This window comes from Mixophyes fleayi, chromosome 2 (assembly GCF_038048845.1).
Source record: "Mixophyes fleayi isolate aMixFle1 chromosome 2, aMixFle1.hap1, whole genome shotgun sequence".
Classification (NCBI taxonomy): Eukaryota; Metazoa; Chordata; class Amphibia; order Anura; family Limnodynastidae; genus Mixophyes; species Mixophyes fleayi.
In genome coordinates, this window is record NC_134403.1 from 52,569,927 (window position 1) to 52,596,605 (window position 26,679).

Here is a 26,679-nt window from a genome sequence, read left to right on the forward strand (position 1 = left end):
GCAGCAGAGGGGGACAGTGTGACAGCAGAGGGGGACAGCGGGCAGCAGAGGGGGACAGTGTGACAGCAGAGGGGGACAGTGTGACAGCGGAGGGGGACATCGGGCAGCAGAGGGGGACAGTGTGGCAGCAGAGGGGGACAGTGTGGCAGTGGACGGGGACAGCGGGCAGTGGAGGGGGACAGTGTGACAGCGGAGGGGGACAGCGGGCAGCGGAGGGGGACAGTGTGACAGCGGAGGGGGACAGTGTGGCAGCAGAGGGGGGCAGTGTTACAGCGGAGGGGGACAGCGGGCAGCAGAGGGGGACAGTGTGGCAGCAGAGGGGGACAGTGTGGCAGCGGAGGGGGACAGCGGGCAGCAGAGGGGGCAGCGTGACAGGGGGCTGCAAAGGGGGCAGCGTGACAGGGGGCAGCAGAGGGCGGCAGCGTGACAGAGGGCTGCAGAGGGGGCAGCGTGACAGAGGGCTGCAGAGGGGGCAGCGTGCCTGGGGGCAGAGGAGGGGGACAGCGTGGCAGAGGAGGGGGACAGTGTGACAGAGGGCAGAGGAGGGGAACAGAGTGACAGAGGGCAGAGGAGGGGGACAGCATGACAGAGGGCAGAGGAGGGGGACAGAGGGCAGAGGAGGGGTGCAGCGTGACAGAGGGCAGAGGAGGGGGACAGAGGGCAGAGGAGGGGGACAGCGTGGCAGAGGGCAGAGGAAGGGGACAGCGTGACAGAGGGCAGAGGAAGGGGACAGCGTGACAGAGGGCAGAGGAGGGGGACAGCGTGACAGAGGGCAGAGGAGGAGGACAGCGTGACAGAGGGCAGAGGAGGGGACAGCGTGACAGAGGGCAAAGGAGGGGACAGCGTGACAGAGGGGGCAGAGTGCCTGGATGCAGAGGGGGCAGAGTGCCTGGATGCAGAGGGGGCAGTGTGCCTGGATGCAGAGGGGGCAGTGTGCCTGGATGCAGAAGGGGCAGTGTGCCTGGATGCAGAAGGGGCAGTGTGCCTGGATGCAGAGGGGGCAGAGTGCCTGGATGCAGAGGGGGCAGAGTATCTGGATGCAGAGGGGGCAGTGTGCCTGGATGCAGAGGGGGAAGTGTGCCTGGATGCAGAGGGGGCAGTGTCTGGATGCAGAGGAGCATTTTTGCATACAACTAAATAAGTATTTTTGTTGTGACCTAAATACTTATTACAATTTTTTGACCCAACTACTTCTAAAACAGGACTGCTCAGTAATTATTTTGGAGGGGTGCCTTGAAAAAATTTGGAGACTCTAAGGGTGCCGCGAACTGCAAAATTTTGGGAACCACTGTATTAAGCCCTGAGTGGGACGCCTATCACGCACACATAAAAACAGTGTATTTATGCGAATATGCTCTGTTGGATGAATCTCATGGTGCGTGCAGCTCTGCACCAGTAGTATATGTGCCAGGTTTATGTCAGATACGCATCAGATACACAGAATACACAGATTGTTCTGTGACTGCACCACTAATATCTCACTTTAATCAAATAATCAAGTTAAATTAACAAGAAATCATTCACTCCATTAGATTAAATTCATCTAAAACTATGTTCAATAAAAATGCAAATTAAAACAACATTAAAAATTTTTGCATCAAGTGTGTAAATTAACATTCTATAATTATTGTAAGACATGCAGTAAAGTAAAGAAAGTAAAGAATAGTAAATAGATTTATATGTATTACTATGTTTGCTCATTTATAAGGTGTCAGAAAAAGAGCAGTGATCTACAGTGGGGAAGAAGAGCATATGACAAAGATGTAGAGGAAGAGCAGGCAAAGCAATGGGCTTTTATCAAGCATATACATAATAGTGTTCTAACAGCATAATAACAATTTACAAGATAATACAAGCATGAGCAGGAGGATTAGATGGCTTCAGCATACTTACCGACTCTCCCAGAGGCTCCCGACATTCTCCCGGAAGCGATGAAGGCAGGGGTTAATGATGCGATTTTACATCATTAAGCGCCGTCCCCTGCTATGAAATGCCATGAATTTTGGCATTACCTAGTAGGGGGGAAAGTGTGTGGGGGGGGGGGGGCCTAAGTTGATGCAATAGCCCCTTCCTACAAGCCCCTACCTTCCTACCCCCTGTCACATGACCTCTTCTCCGGGATCTCCCAGAGGAGGGTTTTGAAAAGTTGGCAAGTATGGGCTACAGTCTGGTTAGGTGCTACTGTGTAAGAATAAAGTAGGGATGGGAAGGTTTGTTTGCTACCTGTAAAAAAAACATGGACAGGGGGCAACCACTGACCACTTTCAAATTCCAATTTTTAATGCCGCTGTAATATCCTCCTTAAACCTTTCCTTTAAGCCAGACAAACCTAGCCAGGCTTACTGGCAGCTATATCTGTGTCCATTGCAGCTCTGCCTCAGTTTGCAATTATTTGTACTGTGTTCGCACACTTCTCTCCTCTCCTGTTCCAGCGCCCTAGCTGTAAGGAGACGCAAGTGTCAAATGCGAGCCAAACTGCATACGGATGTAGGCTTACACTTCTTTTATGGGCATGCACAGAAAAAATTTGCATATATTACGCCCAACACAGCAAAAGCTATTCAATTGCACACATAACTCAACATCGCGGATTTCTCCTTACACCTCTATGGGGGCTGAAGTGAAATCTGCGATGTTACATCGCAACGGAGTGCCTTCGTGACCGTTCCGGAGCCATTCCGCAGCTAATGGAAAATTCCCCTAAGTGTCTATTCTTACCAGCAGTAACCTTTTTGATTTTATATAGAATAAAACTGTTTTTATCATTAAACCAATGATTTTATTCTTGCTATAGATAGATTTTCTGTATTGTTTCATTATATATGTTGATTTTACTCTAATCACATCTACACGATTTTGGTTCCCCTTTATGCTGTTTTTTCTTTCTATGTCTAATTATTGCATGAAAAACATCAGTTCCAAATACTTTTGTAATATAATTGCTAACTAACCATTTCCATATAAAAATACTATATACAGTATAGTATCAGAGGAAATTACTTTTTGAGCAAGATTTACCATGCAGCAGGGAATTTTCTTTTATATCATTTAGCATTTTCATTCATGTTATGTAGAATTATAGAGTTTGAATAACGTCTTGCTTGTTTGTGTCGTACTGTCATGTTCGATGGGCTCTAGAAAAGTTGTATATATTAATTACAAAGTTCACACAAACAACACTTAAATTGTAGTACTCTAGTTATGCTGGCTAATAAATTCTCCTACACTTTTGTGGTCATACATATCAGTAAGAGGCATACATTTGTAGCTGACATATCATATAGTCATTACGGGGGTCACAAAACTCAGCGCAGCCAGACAGTTTATATAACGAATCATACAAATTACAAATCATACATAGAAAAAGAACAAATACATACAACGTGTGACGGAGAAAGTGAATATATGAGACAGAGGGTAGAGAGGGCCCTGCTTTTGAGAGAGGGCAATGCTTAGACGAAAGGTGATGGAGGGACAGAATGGTAGCTGGCAGTACCCAGCGGGAGTAGCGTCGGATGGTGGTAGGTTAGACTATAGTGAAACGGTGGTTTTTGAAAGAGTACTTGAAAGATTCAAGATTGGGAGAGTCTGATCAGGCATAGTAGTGAGTTCCATATGAGGGCAGCAGCACAATAGAAGTCTTGGGGGTATATTTACTAAACTAGTGAAAAAGTGGAGATGTTGCCTATAGCAACCAATCAGACTCTAGCTGTCATTTTGCAGAATGCCCTAAATAAATGAAATCTAGAATCTGATTGGTTGCTATAAGCAACATCTCCACTTTCTCAAACCCGCAGTTTAGTAAATATACCCCTTGGAGGCGTGAGTGAGAGGTGTATATTAGATAGGAGGTAATGAGCAATTCAGAGGCAGATCTAAGAGGGTGACCATCTTTTAACAGTGTTGGAGCAGGGGAAGGGGGTGTTAATGAGAGTTCAATTTTATCCCTTTCATTATATCACTTACACCTGCTATGTGTAGAATAATTATTGGACAACAAATAACAGCCACTATGTGGAGAAGAATTGGTTGCATGTTAGGATAAGAAAAAAAAGTAGTTTTTATGTTTATTTTGTACATTTCAGTGGACCTTTCAGTGAATATGATTACTGTCAATTATTTCTAGGTCTCTCCCTGTTCCCAGACATATGTGAGTGCAAAGACACTGAGCTCGAATGTGTAGAGGCCAATTTAGAAGCAGTGCCGTACGTGTCAAGCAATGTAACTCTTTTGTAAGTAGACACCTGCATACTCTGATTCCTACTAGTATTCTATCATCTTAATAATTCATCAATGATGACCCTCATTCTTAAGTACTCATTCCATACAGATATTCTCCAACCTTCTCCTTTTCCAAAAGCATGCACATAAATTAATAATAGCCAGTTCTTTATTTTAGATCAGGCCTCCGGACTATCTAATTGATCTCCAGACACCACATTGGAATGATCCTCAGCATAACATCAAACAACATATGTTTTAGATAGGCACTTTATACTTTGTTGTATCAAGGAATACATATAAGTGGCCTAATTTAGGGATAGTAGCAAAAGAAAAGGAGCCAATTTGCCCCTGGACAAACCATGGTACAATGCGATTATTGATATTTTTTGCACGCAGGGAAAGTACTGGCTACATTTGCATGGAACACAGAAATATTGGACAGCTTTCTGTTTACACTACAATTTAGAGATGAGCTAGGGCACACCCCTCCCAACTCTAAATCTGTCCCCACATTTTAAATTTGCCTCCCCTCCAATGCAAAAATTCAGTTGAATGTATTCACTTGTGTGTAGTATCAAAAATCTTAAATATTGTCTTTTGTGGGGATAAAAACAAATCCCATTGATAATTTTTTTTAAAATGATTGTTATTAAAGCAGATCTCCACTCAAAATTTGACATTTCAGCTGGAGTTACATTAAAGTGAAAATTTAAACTTAACTGTGATTGAGGGATCCTGTGATACAGTAGATCACACCGTAGGGTCCATACACCCCACTCTTTTTCTGCTTCAGTGGTGTTCCTTTTCAAACACCGAGGGGTGTTGCTGATTGACCCCCCCCCCCCCCCCTCCCCTGCATGAATAGGAGGGGAGGACACCACAGACACAATTTGGTGTCTGAAGTGGCCTGTTTAAAATAAAAATCATAGTAGTTCTGGACTAATGAACTATTTATTTGTGAGCTGGGATTGGCAGCTACACTTTATCAATTCAGGTTTAAAGAAGTGTTTAGAGCTCCTGAACTTTACAAACCCTTTCATTTCCCACTTACTGCTGCCTGAATTGGGAAGTCAGTTTTTTTATTTTTACTTATTTTTACTTTATTGCAGTTATAATGCAGCTGCCTGTGGAACAGTTAGCTTTTCTCTCATCCCATTTGATATTAGTAATGCATAAAAACCAATGAGTTTAAAGACAGCAGAAAAAAAGCAGTAACGTACCCAGCTAGGTTAACATTAGAAAGTTACACAGACACCATTTTTCATTGTAACATCGGTGCCACTTTCCTGTGCAACATGGGATAGATATCAATTGTCCAACTTAGGACAATTGCAGAATGCATAAGTTTTTTTCTATGCATATTGTTTCTAGGCAACAAGAAAAAAAATGTAAAACAATTTAATGGGAATGTAAGTGAATAGAATCTGATAACTTTACAATGAAGGCAGTAGGAGAGGTGGCGTTATGGCATACCACCGTATACACCCCCATTTTCACCAGTGTGTGTGTGTCGCATAACTGTATAGTAGCAGCCCAACCTCTAAACCTATATGTTATTTGAAGTAAATCAGATTATTCCTAGATTGATTGACCTTCTACTAGTTCAGGCACATAAAACAATATTGAGTAAAACTTTGGCCACTGATATGTTATGCTCAGGACTACCAAGAGTAACCTCAGGCCCTAATGCGCCCGCCTAATGTGCATGCAGCCTAAGAGGCATGTGACTGCACAGGAGGCGTTACCCAGGCTTTAATCTGGCTCAGGTAGGGTCATTGATGGGCAGATGGGGCCATTGACAAGCCCCCCAATAAAGGCCCGGGTGCCACATTCCCCATTGTTATGCTAACTACCTATAGATGGCTTTTGTAGGATATCAATATGTAATCCACAACAACAATATATTTTAGGCAGGCCACTTTACCAAGCTTTGCCTTGCATATTACCAATAACTACATTAGCTTTATTTCTTATAAAATACATACATGTTTTATCTTACTACGTCCCCATACCCAGTCCCTAAAAGTAATGCACATAATGCAATTTATGTAAACTGCCGTTTTACAATGCAGGTTTTGGATTGGCTGCGATTGTGTTTAATTCAGCCCTGTCATGGTACAGAGAATGCCCAAATCCAGAAAGGAGGCCCAAGGTTGAGGAGAGGATGATTGAGAGGTAAATCTGAAATGCACAAGATTGGGGTTTTCACTAGGTTATTGTTATAATATTTTAGAGAGTAGAGCTATGATACCTCTGTGGACTCTGGCCCTTCACATCTCAAAATGTCATGCACTGTGCTGTTGTTGAGAGTAACATGAGCCTCCAGGGGCAAACAATTAGTTATTAATATACTGAAGACATGGGAGAGGTAATTAATGCTGGGGCCTGAAGCTGTGCTGCACATTGGGTGGAGGTTGAGGTAGGAGCATCCACTCTCCTTAGTACCCATAAGCATATTAATCTGTATCTGGTTTCCAGTTTTAGAGTATTTTTTTGCCATTATACTGGGATCTCCTGTGGTGGAAAATGTGTGTCTGCCTCTGCATCAGTATGAGTGGGATACGTAATTCCGGCACATGAACATGTCAGCAGGCTAAATGCCGCTGTGGTAGTCAACATATATCGATGCTGACTACCCCGACAAGACTTATCGCTGTTCTTAAGGGGGTAATGTAAGTATTCACCCATGTACATGTAGTTTACAAAGGCTTCTATATTGTACATGGCTGCATACTTACATTACCCCCCTAACAACAGCGATAATCGCATCGGCACGGCCAATGACGTCATCAAGTGCAGCTGCCTTCTTAGTTCATCGTCATTGGCTGAAGTCGGTGTAAAGAGGAATCGTCATCGGTGAAGGTCAGGAAGCAGCCCTTCAGAGTCCTCAGGTCGGGGTAAGTCTTGTCAGGGTTCTCGGCATCGATATGCCGTACCCCACCCAAATGCCGAAAGTTCCATTGTGTTGACAGGTTCACTATGTTGATAGTGTGGTTGGAGACATTGACGGTGTCGCTAATCACAATGCCGACATTAAAAGAATAATGGAGGCGTGTCTGGCAGCAGGTTAAGTGGCGACATTTCCAATGCCAGAATTATGACCATCTCCAATCGGTAGTATATGCCCTTATTTATAAAGTACAGCAGATTCTGCAGCACTGGACTGCATACAGATACATGAATACAATATAACATACCAGGATACACATAAGTAAAAAAAACAAATACAATGAAGCATAATGGCGGACATGTGGTGCAAAACCCAAATATGAGTAATGCTTGAGTGTACAAAGAAACAATCTGCATAACAATCACACAAATTATTCAGTGTAGGATGTCACAGGGGCAAACATGGTAGACATGATAGCTAGACATGAGATGTAGGGTAGAGAGGATCCTGCTCAGGGCAGCTTGCATTCTTATTTTATTTTATTCTACAACTTCTGTCTGTATTATATATATATGTCTTTTTTTAAGATTAGATCTTTGGGAGTGGGCAATAATAAGTGTATCATGTATGCAGTGTATTTGTGTGCCTGGGTGTTTTTTCTTACTTTTTTATTATTGATTTTTTTCATTTTTCATACTTTCTTTTATTGTAAAACACATAGGCCAATGACCAGATAATTAGTTTGGGTCATCAGGGTTTCCTGGCCTCATTGTGGTAAATGGCCCTCAAGTAGACTGTTGTGCCCATGTTCTGGAAGCAACCAGATGTCCATAAAGATACCCAAAGACTTTGTGATAGCTGGGTGTCCACAATTTGTTCCCTGCTAGGCTAGGAGATGTCTATCACCATAGAATTTACAGAGATAGCATCCTAAGTATGACACAACATCACCATTAATCCTACATTTCTAGCCTTCACCATCCTCGTGTTCTTCATCATCATCATCATCATCATCATCATCATCATCATCATCTTCATTGTCCTTTTTTGCTTGTGGTCTGCTGAATAACACAGACCGTGATACAAATCAGCCTCTGGTATCGTACATTTCGGACAGAGGTTGTCGAAGGAGAGGTCAATCCTGAGTCATTGCCTGGGGGACAGATATGCTTTGTGTATGATCTTATCAATCATGCCCTGATAGCTACTAGCTGGTATAAGTTTAGGTGTAAGTTGGATATCTAGTAATGGAATCTAAAGATTAAAACAAAGTGGGGACCCTTTTTGCCTCTATGTAAAGGACAGATTTCAGAGTTAATGTCATTGACTGTCACATGTGCAGTGGGGTTAATGTATATGGTGTGTATAACATTACGAAAGACAGGTCCAAAATATTGTAATTTCAACAAGCAGGTGATGTGGGGCAATTTTGTCAAAGGCCTTTTCAGCATCCAAATTAACGACAATGTTGTTCTGGACTTTAGTCAAATGCGTGGCCTATATGGCAGGAAAAGCAGCCCTTATCCCAATCACTGACCGCCTATGTTTTGCAAACCCCAATTGGGCTGGTGAAATTATGTAGAGCAGGGCATGTTGCAAACAGGTCATCATTATTTTTGCATGTATTTTAAAATCCTGGTTGAGAAGGGGGATGGGTCTATAAGCGACACAAGTGTGGGATCTTTGCCTGGTTTTGAAAGAACAATGATTCTGGCTTCATTGAAATTACATGGGGCAGTTCCAGTGGTGAGTGTATCGTTAGATAGTGAGGGGAATATTGGGGTGAAATGGGTTTTAAAAGTTTATAATATTCAGGTCCTAATCCATCAGGGCCAGGGGATTTGAAGTTATAGTCTATATTTCTCAGTTTCGTTAATAGGCTCTTCCTGGATTGACCTCTCCTCAGGTTGGAGATTTGGCAAGGCTACATTATGCCCTCTTCCTTGATGCCTGGCTCAGCTGTATAAAATGATTTGTAGTTATGCATAAAGGCATCAAAAGTCTGTGACCGGTTCAGATACCGACGTTTCAAAAGCGTGAGGTTTGGATTGCTGGCATTTTACAAAGTTAGCTAGGAGCTTCCTAGATTTATTACCCATCTATGAAAAGTATTCCTCTGGTAGTTATGCTGATATTGTACCTTCTCTGTAAGGAAAGTATCGTAGATATGTTTGTCTTGTAAATAGTTGGTTTTGTTAATCTCAGTGTCATGTTGTTTGTTTACTTGGTATGTCTCCGTGAGGGCAGTGCTAAGTTCAGTAAGTTTACCCTTGAAGTCTTTATTAGAGTCTCTATAGTGTGGATGAAGTCTCTATAGTGTGGATGAAAGATAATGTGCCTCCTGAGAACCACTTTTGAGGTCTCCCAGAATAGTATTGAATCATCTAGATGTTCAATGTTTTCATCAAAATAATTATGTTAAGTGGTTTAAAGGATGTGATTAAATGTTTGAAATTTGCAAATATTGCCTGGAAACCGAGAATTTTTTGAGTTATATTTAGGTGTATCTAATTTGAGTGTCGCGTGTATTGGGGTATGATCGGAGCGAATAATATCTTTGATGGACGTACCCTTAATTTAATGAATTAAATGTTTAGAGATCAGTAAATAATCTATGCAGGAGTTTGTGCCGTGTGGGTGAGAGTAAAACATGTAATCCTTCTGAAGAGGGCTATGGAGGCGCCACGGGTCCACCAGCTCTAATTGTATTGTGAGGAGAGATGTGTTGTTAGATGTAGTGACTGGGAGCAGGGCCGGATTTACCGCTAGGCAACCTAGGCACCTGCCTTGGGCCGCGAGTCGGGGGAGGGGGGGGTGCCGCGAATCGGAGGAGGGGGGGTCGGGTGCCGCGAATCGGGTCCCGGCAGCCTCTTCTCCTCTCAGTGTCTCGGTGATAGAGAGAGGAGGAGAGGCTGCCGGGACCCGACGAGCGATCACGTGACTCTTTCTTTTTTTTTTTCTTTTTTTTACATCTGGACTGACGGAGGAGGAGCAGCGCGCAATAGAAAGGTAAGTAAAACAAGGGACAGAAGTGGTGATGGTGAAGGGGCACAGAAGTGGTGATGGTGAAGGGGCACAGAAGTGGTGATGGGCACAGAGGTGGTGAAGGGCACAGAGATGGTGATTGGCACAGAAGTGGTGATGGTGATTGGCACAGAAGTGGTGATGGTGAAGGGCACAGAGGTGGTGATGGCGAAGGGCACAGAGATGGTGATTGGCACAGAAGTGGTGATGGTGATTGGCACAGAAGTGGTGATGGGCACAGAGGTGGTGATGGTGAAGGGCACAGAGGTGGTGATGGTGAAGGGGCACAGAATTGGTGATGGTGATTGGCACAGAGGTGGTGATGGTGAAGGGCACAGAGGTGGTGATGGTGAAGAGGCACAGAGGTGGTGATGGTGATTGGCACAGAAGTGGTGATGGTGAAGGGCACAGAGGTGGTAATGGGCACAGAGGTGGTGATGGTGATTGGCACAGTGGTGGTGATGGTGATTGGCACAGAGGTGGTGATGGTGATGGGCACAGAGGTGATGGTGAAAGGGCACATGTGATATTGTGAAGGGGCAAAAGTGACAATGAAGGGGCACAGTGTGATGATAGAGGGACAAAAGTGACAAGAGCACATACTTGGATTTATGCGTATTATTTTTGCAAACAACTTAAGTAAGTATTTCTGCCCTGACTTCAATATTTATTATGTTGTTTTGACCCAACTACTTAAAAAAACGGGACTGCTTGGTAATTATTTAGGGGTGCCTTTTTCTGCAGCAGGGTGGCCTTGCTCTTTTCACATGTTAGGTACGCCCCCAAAGATGCAAGCCACGCCCTCACCTCCTTTGGCGGCGGCACATGCTTTCATATCTACTTAACTATAGGGGTATATGGTAGGCATGCGGCGGCACATGCTTTCACTTCTACGTAACTATAGGGGTATATGGTAGGCTGCAAAAATATAGTGCTATGGATTGTTGCAGGGAGGGGCCCCAAAAACAGTATCCTGCCTAGGGCCCTCTGAGGTCTAAATCCGGCTCTGACTGGGAGTACTAACCTCTGGTTTGTTCATGGATGGATTGCTGATCGAATTGAAGTTGTCGCCTATGATGACATTGTGACTACCCCACTCTAGAAGCTTGTGGAGAATACCTGTGATAAAAGAATGGTTAGATTGGGTGGGGCATACAGGTTAAGCAGCGTATACTTCACATCATCTATAAAGATATCTAGCAAAATAAATTTGCCTTCTGGTTCAAGGTATTGCCATTCCATGAAGTAGGTGAGTGACTTATTGAGTAAGATCGCAGTTCCTCACTGTTTATTTATATAGAGGGGCTGAGATACACTGTCCAATCAAATAGTCACATAGAGTAAATTTATTGTCCGATGTCCAGTGTGTTTCTTGTAGGAACACAATATGCGAATTAAGATGTATAAGGTGAGCCGTCACTTTTTTCGTTTTGACAGGGTGATTAAGACCTTCCACGGTCCCGGAGATGATACTGAGAGAACAAAGTATGAATCCAACATTCAATGGGTGGAGTGAGGTAGTGACAGTAGTAGAATTATCCAACTCCAGTTCTCAATATGATGTTTGTCATGATAGAAGCAGAAGGACAGGTCTCTACTCCGTCACTGCAAGCGGAGTAAAAGATCCTTAAGGAAACGGGAAGATGTTATTTTGGGTGAGCAAATTGAGAGCAAATATAAAAGAAAACTCGAACTTGCAAAAAAAAAATACATTGACATCCGCTATTGAACTGCCTGTATTCAGGGGTAACAAGGAAAATGGAGGAGGAAGTGGCAACCACCCTCAGACAAAAAGATAAATGAGAACAGAGTAGTACTGCAGGGCATATGTCAATCGCCTTGTTTGTTAAGAAATGTCCTATCCACTACTAGATCTTTAAAGATAAAGACTTTATCATTCTGGACAATTCTCAGTTTGGCTGGGTACAAAAGAGAAATCTTGACATTATGCTCAAATAGATGTTTACTGATGGGATAAACTGCCAATGAGTTTGGAGAAATCCTGGAAGATCAGTAACCAGTTACCCTGGTAATTGAGGCCTGGGGTCCTCCGGTAGTGGTCCAGCATTTTAGTTTTATCTGCATAGTTTAGAATCCTCGTGATTTTTGGCCTGGGGCTGTTAGAATCTTGTCGCCTATCAGGGACAATTCTGTGCATCCTTTCAATGTCCAAAGAGCCGCCTTTGATGTCCATTGCCAATTGTTGGGGGAGCCAGACACTCAAAAGAGAAATTAGTTTTGAACCCTTGACAGATTCAGGTATGCTCACAATTCTCAAGTTGTTACACCTGCTGCGGTCGGCTATTTCAGCAAAAGAGTTGAGCAGTTTTGATTGCGATTCAGTGCTGCTCTTAGCAGTGCAAAGTCCATCTTCCACAGTTGAAATAGTTTGTTCAGCTTTGTCAAGGTGATGGGTGTGATGGTTGAGTTGTGTGAGGGTTGAATCTAGGGATTCATGGTCCATGAACTGCAGCAATATCAGATGTTTCATTTTTGCCATGTTAATGGATTTTGTGGATCTGCGTTTATTCAGCGAAGCCTATTGAGAAGTGGATTGATCAGAGTCACTAGAATGAAAGCTTGGACTGTCTTCCAGGGGAATGGGGGAACGGAGAAGGAGGATTTAGTTGTTTTAGATTGCGATTTACTCAGGAATTTCTCAATTGAGCATGTCACAAAGCAAAGATAAGTAGTATAGTCAGATGGAAGGTGTGGAGACGGAGTTGCCACAGATGGTGTAAAGTGGTAGTTATGGATTACGGGCCTGAGTCATTAAGGAAAGTAAGGCAAAAAAAGGAGTGAATGTTCTCCGGAACAAACTATGTTACAATGCAAAGGGTGCAAATTAGTTTATCATTTTGCACATAAGTTAAATACTGACTGTTTTTTCATCTACTACACAAAAACTTGATAGCTTTATTTTTACACTGAATTTTAAAGCTGATCTAGGACATGCCCTACCCCAACTATAAATCTGTCCCCACATTTTAAATTTACCTCCCCTCCAATGCAACATGGTTTTGCCCAGATGCAAAGTTACTCCTTTTTAATGCTTTGAACTCCTTAATGACTCAGGCCCTACATGCTCAGGAACAATTCAAATGTGATGGGCAGATGTATTTGACCTGAGAGGGTATGCACTCTAAATGTCTCCAGGATTTAAAGCCATGAGATGGGTACTAGTGCAATATGGCAAACAGTGTCAGAGTTGTGGGTCAGTGACGGTATTGGGCCAACACTACAGTAGAGAGCTGGATGTGGCTATCCAGTAAGGCAGAATTAACGTTTAAAACAAGATATAAGAAACAAGGGCACTTGCAAGTAGAGCAATTTATGCCTGTTCTATAAGATGACCACAAGGTGTTAGCAGAGGTCCAGACGAAGGCAAAAGATACTGTAGTAGAGATGGCTGAAACACGGTCATTTGTGCTCCAAATGCATAAGGATATTGGAGATCAGAGTCCCTCTGTTATGCCCTAGATGTAGAAGGGGTCAAAGAGCAAAAGCGTCTGCTTGTAGGTGGCCACCAGAATGCACCAGGAAGGGGGGGCAGCCAAAGATGGTTGTAGCCGGAGGGCTAGTGAAGCTGGTACCCCCAGGGTCAGGTCCCAGTATGATCTGAGGCAAGATTGGGTGATCGGGACACTTGGGCCTGCAGCGTGGGTCCCCAGTAGCATGGAGGCAAGGTGGGCTCGACTCCAGGAGGGAGAGGGTGAGCCTAGAGATAAAATAGCCAGCTCAGAAGGTGCCCCAGTGGCAGGTGGTCTGTTGCCTGCAGGTGTCAGAGCAGATAAGGTGGTAGTTCTGCAATGTGGTTAGATATGTGGCTGCTATAGATGGAGCTCTAAAGGAGACAATCCGCCATCTTCAGCCTCAAGGCCACGCCCCCCTTCATGTCCTTTTTATAATACCATCTGCTTCTCTTCAATATAACTAAAGGTAGCCACACATAGGCCAATCGTGCTATTCAACCTGAGAGTGAACCAATAGCATCATTGTTAAATGTAACCACATATGAATGTGACCAAATCCAATGAGATTCAGCCATTGCAGCCTGTTAGCGTGGTCAGAAGATAACTGTAAACACAGGCAGATACCAATGAACTGACCACATTTAGTACCAGTCACGGTTCAAATGCAAGTGCAGCTCAGGAGTCAGGATTCAGGTGAAAACACACAAAGTATATTGCTAAATACTGAATATACAGGAATATGCAGGAATAAATACCGGGAAGATGGCTGATGAAGGTAAGTGGTAATATGGAGAGATCCAGGCAGTATGAAACCAAAAGCACAGCAGAGGAAAGGAACAACAGGATGGGACAACAATAACCAGCCCTGAATGCTGGGAGAGACAGGTATAAATGGAACACACCCAGGTGCATGAGATAATGAGTGAAGCAGTGTTAACTCCTAAGGAACTAGGGGCACAACAGGCACAATAGCAGCACCTCTGGTGATCAGAGGTACTGCTGCTAACACATAAAATGAACACAAATGATAAAGTCTGATAGTCCAGGAGGCAGGAGCTGCCAGGCAAAGCAGTATGCTGCAGGCAGATCGTGACAGTACCCCCCTCCCTTAAGGGTGGATTCCAGACGCCCAATTATCACAAATGTCTGAGTTCATCTGAATCATAGTCCAGAATTGGGGGCCCGGCAGAAAAGCCATCGTCCATGGGCGGAGAGGCAAAGGAGACCATGCCAGATGGAAGCTGAAGCACTACAGAACCTCCTTTCTTTTTACGTCCTCTCCTTTTACGGGACTTCCTCGGGATTTGGACCTGAGCCAACTGGGAGGAGCACAATGGTATCTCTTGGCCAGGAGAGATAGGTGGTATTGCTGACAATGCAGAGGCCCCGCAAGATGGCATAGCGGGAGGAGTTACAAACTTGCTGATTACTGCCTCAGTAAAGGATTGTAAGTCCGATAAGATAGGATGATCCGTCTCAATAAATGGGTTTGCCCATTCCAAAGCCTCTTCCCTAAAATGGGATATTAGGAATAGTACCTGTCTCTTAGGGCTACTAACAAAGTTTGGTACGGAGGGAATCTGTGAAGCAAAAAACCTCAGAAGGGCATTAAATTGGGAAGGATGCCCCTCAAAGAAAGGTAATGGTTCAGACTTGGCACCCTCAGTAACAGATGGTTCGGACTTGGCACCCTCGGTAACAGATGGTTCGGACTTGGCAGCAGGCTTGGCAGCAGGCCCGGACTGGGAGGCAGGCTTGGCAGCAGGCCCGGACTGGGCGGCAGGGTTGGCAGCTGGCCCGGACTGGGCAGCAGGCTTGGCAGCAGGCCCGGACTGGGCGGCAGGCTTGGCAGGGACAGCACTGAGAGAAGCCTCGGGACAGACAACACTGTGAGAAGCCTCGGGGCAGATAGCACTGTGAGAAGCCTCAGGGCAGACAGCACTGTGAGAAGCATCGGGGTAGGCAGTACTGTGAGAAGCCACGGGGCAGACAGCACTGTGAGAAGCCACAGAGCAGACAGCGCTGTGAGAAGCCTCAAAGCATACAGCACCTGTCAGGCCGTAGGCCTTTTGAGGAATGTAGCAGAACAAAACGCTAACCGGTATTAGCACTACTGAACTAGAAGGTGCGGAGTCTAACATACCCCTGGTGTTCGCCAGGGACCCCCGCAAGGAGGTTTGGACTTCGCTGCACTGGGTACGCAGGTCGCGGTCCTATTAGCCAGTTGCCGGTGTAGTGTAGAAGGGTCAGACGGTCCGGGTCACACCAATCGGGAATATACGGTACCAAGGGAAATCCAAAGCAATAGTCGCCAAGCCGGGGTCGCAGTACTATATGGGTCACTCAGATAATGGGATAGTCGCCAAGCCGGGGTCACAACAGGAAAGCAGGAACTGTAGAACACACAGGGAAACTGGAGCATGGGAACCAGGAACACAGGCTAGTGGACCTGTTACTCTGGCACCCTAATGGCACCAGAGTCAGGTTTAAATAATGGTCAGAAGGACCTGATTGGCGGGCACAGGGAGGCGGTAATTAGAGGAGACAGCGGCGTCCCGTTGCCTAGCAACGGGACGGAGGAAAGAGCGCATGTGCCCAGCAGCACAGGAGAGACCCGGAAGGACTGCAGGACTCCGGAGCAGCCAGCGGGAGGTCAGACATCCGTTCCCCGTCTGACAGGAGATCAGCGGGAATGGCATCTGACAACACCAAGTGGTAACTCGGGCTGAACCGCATTGAGTGGCAACTCGGGCTGAACCGCATGGACAGGCAACTCGGGCTGAACCGCATGGACAGGCAACTCGGGCTGAACCGCATGGACAGGCAACTCAGGCTGAACCGCATGGACAGGCTACTCGGGCTGTACCACATGGACAGGCAACTCGGGCTGATCCGCATAGACAGGCATCTCGGGCTGAACCGCATAGACAGGCAACTCTTCTGGAGCAGACTGGAGAGACAGGACCCCCTCTGGAGCAGGCTTTAAGAGCAGCGCCCCCTCTAAAGCAGGCTTTAAGGGCAGCGCCCCCTCTGGAGCAGGCTGTAGCTCAGGAAGAGAAACAGCGGCTGAAGACTCAGAACTGGAGACAGCGGCTGAAGACTCAGACCTGGAGACAGCGGCTGAAGACTCGGAACTGGAGACAGCGGCTGAAGACTCGGAACTGGAGACAGCGGCTGAAGACTCGGAATTGGAGACAGCGGCTGAAGACTCAGAACTGGAGACAGCGGCTGAAGACTCGGAACTGGAGACAGCGGCCGAAGACTTGGAACTGGAGACAGCGGCTGAAGACTCGGAACTGGTTAGCACGGTGGCAGGAGACTCGGGTGCAGAGGCAACGGCAGGAGACTCCGGACTGGACAACGTGGCAGCAGACTCAGGACCAAATACCGTAGCAGCAGACTCAGGACCGGACACAGTGGCAGCAGACTCAGGACCGGACACAGTGGCAGCAGACTCAGGCCCGGACACAGTGGCAGCAGACTCAGGCCCGGACACAGTGGCAGCAGACTCAGGCCCAGACACAGTGGCTGCAGACTCAGGCCCGGACACAGTGGCTGCAGACTCAGGACCGGACACGGTGGCAGCAGACTCCAAGCTGGAGGCAGATAATGACACCTCAGAGCTGGAGGCAGAGGCTGGGACCTCAGGGCTGGAGGCAGAGGCTGGGACCTCAGGGCTGGAGGCAGATGCTGGGACCTCAGGGCTGGAAGCAGAAGCTGGGACCTCAGGGCTGTAGGCAAAGGCTGGGACCTCAGGGCTGGAGGCAGAGGCTGGGACCTCAGGGCAGGAGGCAGAGGCTGGGACCTCAGGGCTGGAGGCAGAGACTGGGATCTCAGGGCTGGAGACAAAGGCTGGCACCTCAGAACAGGAGACAGAGGCTGGCACCTCGGAACAGGAGACAGAGGCTGGCACCTCGGAACAGGAGACAGAGGCTGGCACCTCGGAACAGGAAACAGAGGCTGGCACCTCGGAACAGGAGACAGAGGCTGGGAGCTCGCAAGCTGGAGTCTCAGGGCAGGCGGCTGGAGCTGGCGCCTCAGGACAGGTGGCTAGAGCTGGCGACTCAGGACAGGCGGCTGGAGCTGGCGCCACAGGACAGGTGGCAACTGGAGTTGGCACCACAGGACAGATGGCAACTGGAGCTGGCACCACAGGACAGGTGGCAACTGGAGCTGGCACCACAGGACAGATGGCAACTGGAGCTGGCACCACAGGACAGGTAGTAACTGGAGCTGGCAGGTTAGGCTCCATCCCAGTGAACAGATCAGATTGTAATATAGCAACAAAAGGTGAAGTGCAGACAAATCCAGGGTCCGGAGAGGAGCACACTGAAGGCTGCTGCATAGGATGTCATGGTCTACGGATAGGACAGTCCTGTAAGAAGTGTGTATTGCTGGCACAGTAGAGACACAACTTGTTTGTTATTCTGCGCCGTCGCTCCTCTTCGGTCAGATGGGGGCATGGACCACCTGTGAACTGGGAATTAGTTACCCCATAGTTCTTACTAAACAGCAAATTTGTAGAAGCACAATTAGGAGGTGCTGTTTGCACAGGTTCAGCAGCAGTAAAGGTGGATTGAGACAGACCAGCAGCTTCTGTATTAGGAGAGACATAATCAGACAGTCTCCTGAGAGGGTCCACAAGTAAAGCGGAAAATCTAGCAAGCTGAGAACGTAGCAAAATAATGTCCATCTGTAAGGTCTGTAGCAGTGGCAATTCCAAGATTGGTGAAACAGACATAATGGAAAAACAAATGAAAAAAGAATTGCAGAAAAAGGTCCAGGAAAATATCTTCCACACGACTCCTAAGCTGTTTTTTCTTTGGGCTGGTTATACTGTCACGGTTCAAATACAAGTGCAGCTCAGGAGCCAGGATTGAGGTGAAAACACACGAAGTATATTGCTGAATACTGAATATGCAGGAATAAATACCGGGAAAATGGCTGATGAAGGTAAGTGGTAATATGGAGAGATCCAGGCAGTATGAAACCAAAAGCACAGCAGAGGAAATGAACAACAGGATGGGACAACAATAACCAGCCCTGAATGCTGGGAGAGACAGGTATAAATGGAACACACCCAGGTGCATGAGATAATGAGTGAAGCAGTGTTAACTCCTAAGGAACTAGGGGCACAACAGGCACAATAGCAGCACTACTTGTGATCAGAGGTACTGCTGCTAACACATAAAATGAACATAAATGATAAAGTCTGATAGTCCAGGAGGCAGGAGCTGCCAGGCAAAGCAGTATGCTGCAGGCAGATCGTGACAGTACCATTCCCAGTAATGATGCTGATTAGACATGACAACTCTTTTGGCAGCACACACGTTGTGATATTGCGCCAATTGCCCAATGCCGGCTGCAATATTGCAGGGTCTATGTCCAGCTTTGTAATATCAGTTTTATAGGAGCCCTGAACAAAAGTATTATTTTGCTCCACTAAAGAAAAATGGGACAAGTGTAAGTTTTTGAACAATGATGTGAAGTTTAAATATTTTTCCCTTCTGCTGCAATGGGCAAATTCAGGGACTATAGCCCAAAGCCACATATGTAAAAACTTCCAGACCAGAAATCATTGCATGAATACCATTGTGCACACATGAATGTGCCTAAAAATTTGTGTGCGTCCAGGACAGCAAAGCCCTTTAACATTGTTAGGCACTCTGATATGGTTTCCAGGGCTGGTCAATGGGTGATGTGTATACAATCCAATGGGAAAACTTTTGAACCAGAAGCTTTCTTTATGATATGTGGTTCAAAATGTATAATTGAGTGAACCAACTCAGAGAAAATTCCCTCCACATTATTGAGGATAGATCTCAGTTTCGTGCTCAATAAAGGTTGTTGAACATCACACTATTAATGTGCAGTATGTGCACTTTATTTAATAGGTACAAGTTGGTGTACTATTTTGCTTATTACAACTAAAGTTACCTGTGTGAACATTATAATTAGAGATGCTCAGGCTCGGTTCCTCGGGAACCGAACACACCCGAACTTAGGGGATCCGAAAACAGAGCCGGCTCAGTCACGCGCCCTCGGAATTGAAGACGAGGCAAAACGTCATTGTGATGTCGTTGGATCTCGGATCTCGCGAGTTTTGAATTTCTTTTTAAGATCCAACATAGCGAGGGGTGGGAGGGAGGGCCTACCCCCATTTTTCTTTTCTGCCACTGCTGTGTGCCAATGTGTCCTAGATGTGCTAGGAACTGCCGTGTGTTTGTGTCATTGCTCTGTCGCTTACCATCCAGCCAGGTCACTGCAGTATTTGTCCGAAAGTGTATGAAAATAATATTGTGACCTGTGAGGAGGTCTAAATTGACTGCAAATGACTTGAAATGAGTGTTATTGAAGTTAATAATAATATAGGAACAAAAAAAGAGTAAAATTATGTGATTTTAGCATATTTTAGGATTTTTTCAAAAAAATCCAAAACCAAAACACGCAAGGGTGGTTTTGCCAAAACCAAAACCAAAACACGAAGCTAATCCAGATCCAAAACCAAAACCAAAACCACTTCATGGGGGTCAGTGGGCATCTCTACTTATAATAATATATATTAGTCATTTTACAATAGAATCAATTTTGTTTTCAGTAATAAAAATGTTCATATTTTATTGTAACTCAATATAATCAATGCAATATAGCACACTTAACTAAAAAACTATAATCTCAAGTTGTCTCCAGTCTCTCATATTATATAAAATTGCAACCTCCACTTTCTCTATTTTTACAGTATGTTTGCTTTCTGGGAATTTTTTGAATACTTCCGGACTTGCTGTATGTACCTTTAGTGAATGACTCCTATTATCAGGCATTGCCAGCAAGATGCTTTAATATGGCTTGGGTTTGATAAAAATGAAGTGCTAGTTTTTATACATCTGACAGTCTTGATTGGTGACATAAATGCCATTTGGAGAGTATGTATATACATTCCAATAAATAAAAGTTCCCTGACACTCAAAGTCTACATTGCATTGGTGTCACAAGGGTATTGATAAGCTCTGACCTTTTCCAACCTCATAAAAGTGAATAAGCTCCAAATTGTTCCTGTGGTGACAGGTTGAATTGATAGTGAGTGTTCTTCCCCTGTCACATGAGGGTGATGCTTAGAAGACGCCTTAGCATCTTAAAAACTTAATTGCTCTCATGTGACAGGTCGGGGCTTATCCATCTTCACTTCAATCGCTCAACATGGCAGCATGCTGTCACCTTACTGGAAAAGTGCAATGTTTAAGTGCATGACATAACCTTTGGGCCAACAAGCAATTGCTATTAGTTTAGTATATTTTCATTGGGTTTAAGAGATGGGTCTAGTCAAAGATAAATGTCTTGTGAGCATTTTGGACAGGAATTAGAACTTTCAGGACAATAACTGTTGTTATAGGTTCCATAAAGACCTATTTTATAGGTACATGCAAAGGCGGTGTTCCCCACAGCAACCAATCTATACAATTCAAGGAAGCAGAAAGTGATGGTAAACTGTCTATAAATTCATATAAATTAACATATTTTCTGGAAAAAAATACTACCACTTTTTCCTCAAGTTTACAACCACTTATATTTTTATTATGCTACATATTAATAGGGAGGTGAATGTCAATCATGCAGACATAGTAGAGATCAGTGAAATTTAAAAACTTGTTCCACATGGCATGAAATAATTATTATGAAATTTCATTTTTCTTTTCCTGTGGAATTTGGCCTCAAGTGCTCACAGAACTACTCCAACCACACCACACAATAGAATAAATAACCTGTCATCATCACAGCTCTAATCATAGGGCCTGAGTCATTAAGGAGAGCAAAGCATAATAAAGGAGTAACTGTGCACCTGGGCAAAACCATGTTGTATTGGAGGGGGAGGTAAATTTAAAATGTGCTGGCAGATTTATAGTTGGGGTAGGGCATCTCCTAGATCAACTTTAACTTTAAGTGTGAATATAAAGCTATCAAGTATTTGTTTTCTACATGAAAAAGTAGCCTGTGTTTAACTTATGTGCACCATAATAAAGTAGTTTGCACCCCTTGCATTGTAACATGGTTTGTCCTGGAGAACATTTGCTCCTTTTTTTGCCTTACTTGCCTTAATGACTCAGACCCATGGACTATATATTCCGCAAAATGAGAAGTTAGAAAAAATGCCAGACCCAAACATTACAGATAAAAGATCCGATAACTTTATTTCATTTTTACATTTGTCACATCATGAACCATGTACATCATTATATTTTTTATTCTTTGTGATGTTTGTAAGCTGTTATTATAGTGTGATGAGCAAAGTGAAAGCAGTTTTCACAGTTTCCCCTATACCCCTGTGTTTGCAAGCAGTTATAAGTAACAGTAAATAAGTATAAGGGAGACATTCATCAATTATGTAAATTGAAATGTGATTGCTTACATGTATTGTAATAAATACTGACAGTTACTTTTGAAGTTGATTAAATTCTGCATGATGCATCTTTTATTTCTAATTGCTAAATTATTGATCTCCAAAAATCTGCAGCACATGCATTCAAAGCAATAGAGTAGAAACACACAGCATAAAGTATTAGGGCAGTAATTGGTACAGGGGTCTGCCTTGACCACATTGATAATATCCATTGATAATATCCAGGTCATACCAAAATAAAACCGTCTTTATTTAGCTAATGGATGATCATGTCATGTGTGTCTTGTTCGTTCCCCTGGTACAATATGCTACCAATGTCACTCTTCAGCTTTTAAACACATTGGGCATGATTCATTAAGGAAAGTAAAGCAAACAAAATAAGTAACTTTGCACCTTAGCAAAACCATGTTGCATTGGGGGAGGTAAATGTAAAATGTGGGGACAGGTTTATAGCTGGGGTAGGACATGTACTAGATCAACTTTAAAATTCAGCGTAAAAATAAAGCTATGACGTATTTGTGTGCTACATGAAAAAACAGGCAGTATTTAACTCAAGTGCAAAACAATAAACTAATTTGCATCCCTTGCATTGTAACATGGTTTTGTCTAGGAGAACATGTACTTCTTTTTTTGCTTTGCACTCCTTAATGAATCAGGCCCACTGTGTGTAGAAATTGACTTGTAGCAACATAGGGCAAAGGACATATCCATATGCTACAAGAAAAATAGGAGCTTGGCATCACAAAGGAGCAGATTTGTATTTTTGCAGTTTGTAAATGACCAGTAGATAAATTACGTTTCAGGTAAATGGAGGAAATAATTAAGAGGACAGAAAGCTGATTGTGTTAATCAAAAGAGCGGGAGAGATAGAGTTGGCAATTATCAGCATAATGATTTTACCGAAAATCAATCAATTGGGCTTTCAAGTACGAAAGTATAAAAATAGAGCAGATGGTGGGCCGGCAGCGGCCCTCAGGCACTGTATCCGACATATGAAAAACCTGCAAGAGTCACTTATTAATTGGAGCAGTAGGGTGTGATTAGGACAAAGCAGTGTACTTTGGGTCAACAGAATCAAGGAGGTCAGCCTACATTCTCAGCTTGTAGTACATATACCCCTAGGGGGTACATCAGATAGATTCAGTCTGTTAAATATGACTCAAAATACATTATATATATTACATTTATAGCTATAGTAAAATGTAGAAAATTAATCAAATGGGTATTTAAATACATAAGGAACAGTTTACTATAAATTTAAATTGAATAAGTTGACACATAAAAATAAAAATGGGCACACTTTCGGGAGTACTTGGCAAGATGAGGAGACTTGGGGGTAAATGTATCAAGGTCCGATTTTGCAAATCCAGCGATTTTCTCGGGAGAGTTGAAACTCGCAGATGTATGAAGCTGAGATTTCATGCAAAATCGCCAGAGTTGTGCTTCTGTCAAAATCGCTATTTGCAAAATCGCTAGAGATCAAACTCCCGACTGTTTGCCACTGCAGCTATATAAGTCTCAAATGTATGAAGCTGCAATTAAGCAAACTCAGGAGAGTTCCATGGCTGGCTGGGACCTGTAGTTCCACAAAATAAAATGTTAAATAAACCACCACTCCCTTGTTAAAAGTACTAACATTTAATAAAAATAATAAACCCACAATAAACACAGTAAACACCCTCATTTACACCATATTTTTTTTATTAAAAATAATAAATTCCCTGATATTCACCAATGAAGTTTTCTCCTTTTGTCAGCAGCTTTCAATCCAAAAATGGCTGTAAACCAAGTCCAAAAGAAATTTGTAATTCCAAAAGTCCCAGCCAGCCGTGGATGTCAGGGCTTATGGCACTTGTGGTTCTCCAAGTGCCAACATGCCCTTGCTGCCGTGGGTATGCTGGTGCTTGTAGTATACAAGTAGCAGCATGCCCACACTATTTAGGGCAACCTGACTGGCTGGGACTTGTAGTTCCACAAAACAAAATGGCGTCTGTTTGTTTTTTTACATCTTTTTTTGCCATTATTACCCTACACCCACCACCCAGGGGTGTAGGAAGAGCCCTAGTGCTATCAGCATGGGGCTGGGTGTCCCTAGGGGGGGCGCTCATATTTTTTTTGGGCGGACCCCACTCCCTAGGGAATCCAGCCCAGCGCTGAACAGTCTGGGGTTGGTTAGTCATTATGGCAGGGGGACCCCTTCCGCGTGTCCCCCCTGCTATAGTGCCTCCAACCCCAGCTGGTTTGCCTAGTGCTGGTTCCATGAAAATTGGGGGGACCCCACGCAAAATTTTTCCTCGATTTTCACTGAACCAGCAGTAGTCAGGCAGCACTAGGGTCAAGCATGAATAGAGGGGGGGCCCCCACGCTTTTTTTTTTTTTACTTTTATCTATTCTTTACCGCTCCGGCAGCTGTATGACAGGCAGTGTAACAGTGATTTGTATACAACTCGCTGCTACAACACAGGAGAGTTTGCCAAACACGGGAGTGTTTGACAAAAACAGGAGTGTTTGAAATTGCTGCAAATCGCCGGAGATGACCAGCGATTTTGAAGATTAGGGTAAAAATCGCAGCTTGATACATTTGATGAGTTTGGGACTAAAATCGCGGGTTAACACCCGCGATTTGCCGTGATTTTAACACGCTGGCAAAATCGGAGCTTGATACATTTACCCCTTGGTATCTGTCAAAAAAAAGTTATATCTCTATTAAAATAACACAAATACCAAAGGATTCACTGTTTTACTTTTTTAGTGATGTGATTTGCAAATTAAAACTGTGTGTCCATATATATTGATTTAATGAATTTCTGTGTGTAATTTTGATTTAAGGTAGATGGAATTGAGGAAAAGTTTAACACAAAAGGGTTTCATTTTGCAAACTTTTTCCATTTTAAATTGTAATATAAAATGGTGTGTTTATAACACAATATATGAAAACTCTTTGTGGAACTTATGATTTCAGATCTCTGAAAGGAAACAAGATACGAACACTTCCAGACAATACATTCATGAGTTATAAAGTTTTGACCAAACTGTGAGTATGACAATCAAATGTGCTTAAATGTGTAAAACTTTTCATACATTGGCTTACAATCAGAAATTATTAAAACAATGGCTTGAAACCAACAAAATGAGTTGGAAATGGCACATTGTATGTCAGGCAATTTGCTAATAGCTTCCCTTGAAGTTATTTTATTGAAGTGTAAAATATGCTGCTCTCCATAAAACTGGCCTTTCAGAACTTTGGTACAGTGCTCTTGTGAAACTAAGGACAAATAACCCCAGAAACATTTGCTAGAATGTCTAATGAACTGGATTAACGAACAAAGAGCTACGATTACACAGCTGAATGTAAAATAGGATTTGGAAAGAATTCTGCATATATAATAGCTAGGGTACCATAGACAATATGCTGATTAAATCTATTTACTGCAATTAAACTATTATGAGTGAATGGATAGTGATATGTTGTCAATGTCCATAGGAACTAAGTATGCAGATGGAAAATGTCTATTGATTTATCATTGTAGCACCAGAATGATCGTATTTCTTTTTTATCAATTTGAACGTCAATCTGTGGGATATAAGGATAAAGTTACATGACTTTCAAAGTGTATATTTATGTAATTAAACATTATTTCTGACCCTCAATAGCAGTCACAATGCTAAGAAATGCAGTGGAGCAGTATTTTTCACAGTACTCCACCTGTCTTTCTGCCCTCCATGGTCTAGCATGGCTAGGTTGTAGGGTGGGTAATTTTGTCAAGACGATGGGTTCACATAGCTCAATTGGGGCAATCCATATGGAATGCAGGATATGTTCAATAATGACCAATGATATTTATACAAATGCAAACATAACATTTAGGTTTTGTGAATTGGTTATGGGTATAGTATAACAGACTTCAAGGCTTTGAGATTGCACATATTTCCATTTTAGTAGGATTCAGCAAAGCTTTTATAGGCATATAAAATCACTTTTAACTGCGCTCTCCAGCTACTCAGCTCACCTCCTCTCAGTCCCTCTGCCCTCTGTCTCCTCTCGCTTCTCTGCGCTCCCCTCAATGACTCTCAACCTGTCATCCGTGCCCACCCTCTTGGGCCATAGTTACCTGCCTATACTCACTTTTCCCCTCCCTCCCTCTTTTTCATGCTGTGCCTGAGCCCCCAGAGTTATAGTGCTTACTGTTACTTGTACTGTGCTGTTTCACCTTGTACTGTGCCATTGTTTGTCCTTATATGGCGCTACGGATACTTTGTGGCGCCCTATAAATAAAAATTAATAATAATAATAATAAAATATTAAATGGCCACATGTTTGCTCTACACTGGAGGTGGCATATCCGATACTTAATCACTACATTTGTATCAACCAAAGTATATTTGTATAGATAAAGCTCATTAACATGTGCAGATAAATCAATATGATAAGAAAAACAAAACAAAAATAAAATTGTGAGAAATGATTTTTAGCTTTGTTATCTGTGCACAAATTTAGCAAAATGTTGTGTAATACCTCTGTTCAAATGGGCCATGAAATTGCTGTAGAGGTTGAAATTATAGTGATCCATTATTTCTGTATTATTTTACGCATAATATATTGATGGTATATGGGATTATAAGTGCTAGAAATCCATTTTATTTTGTCACCAAATTTCTGTAATCGAAATGAA

At 43.6% G+C, this 26,679-nt stretch overlaps 1 protein-coding gene across 4 annotated transcripts in view; it reads left to right on the forward strand.

Moving 5' to 3' along the window:
* Positions 1-26,679, forward strand: part of RXFP2 (relaxin family peptide receptor 2) — a 250,188-nt gene that overhangs the window by 156,983 nt on the left and 66,526 nt on the right. For 2 of the 4 annotated variants that reach the window (XM_075198960.1, XM_075198959.1), the window contains exons 4-5: positions 4,127-4,232; positions 24,969-25,040. In XM_075198960.1, the coding sequence (XP_075055061.1) occupies positions 4,127-4,232; positions 24,969-25,040 (178 nt within the window). Of the gene's footprint in view, positions 1-4,126; positions 4,233-6,296; positions 6,400-24,968; positions 25,041-26,679 lie in introns of those variants that run through there. The other 2 variants (XM_075198961.1, XM_075198962.1) reach the window with 2 other exon arrangements.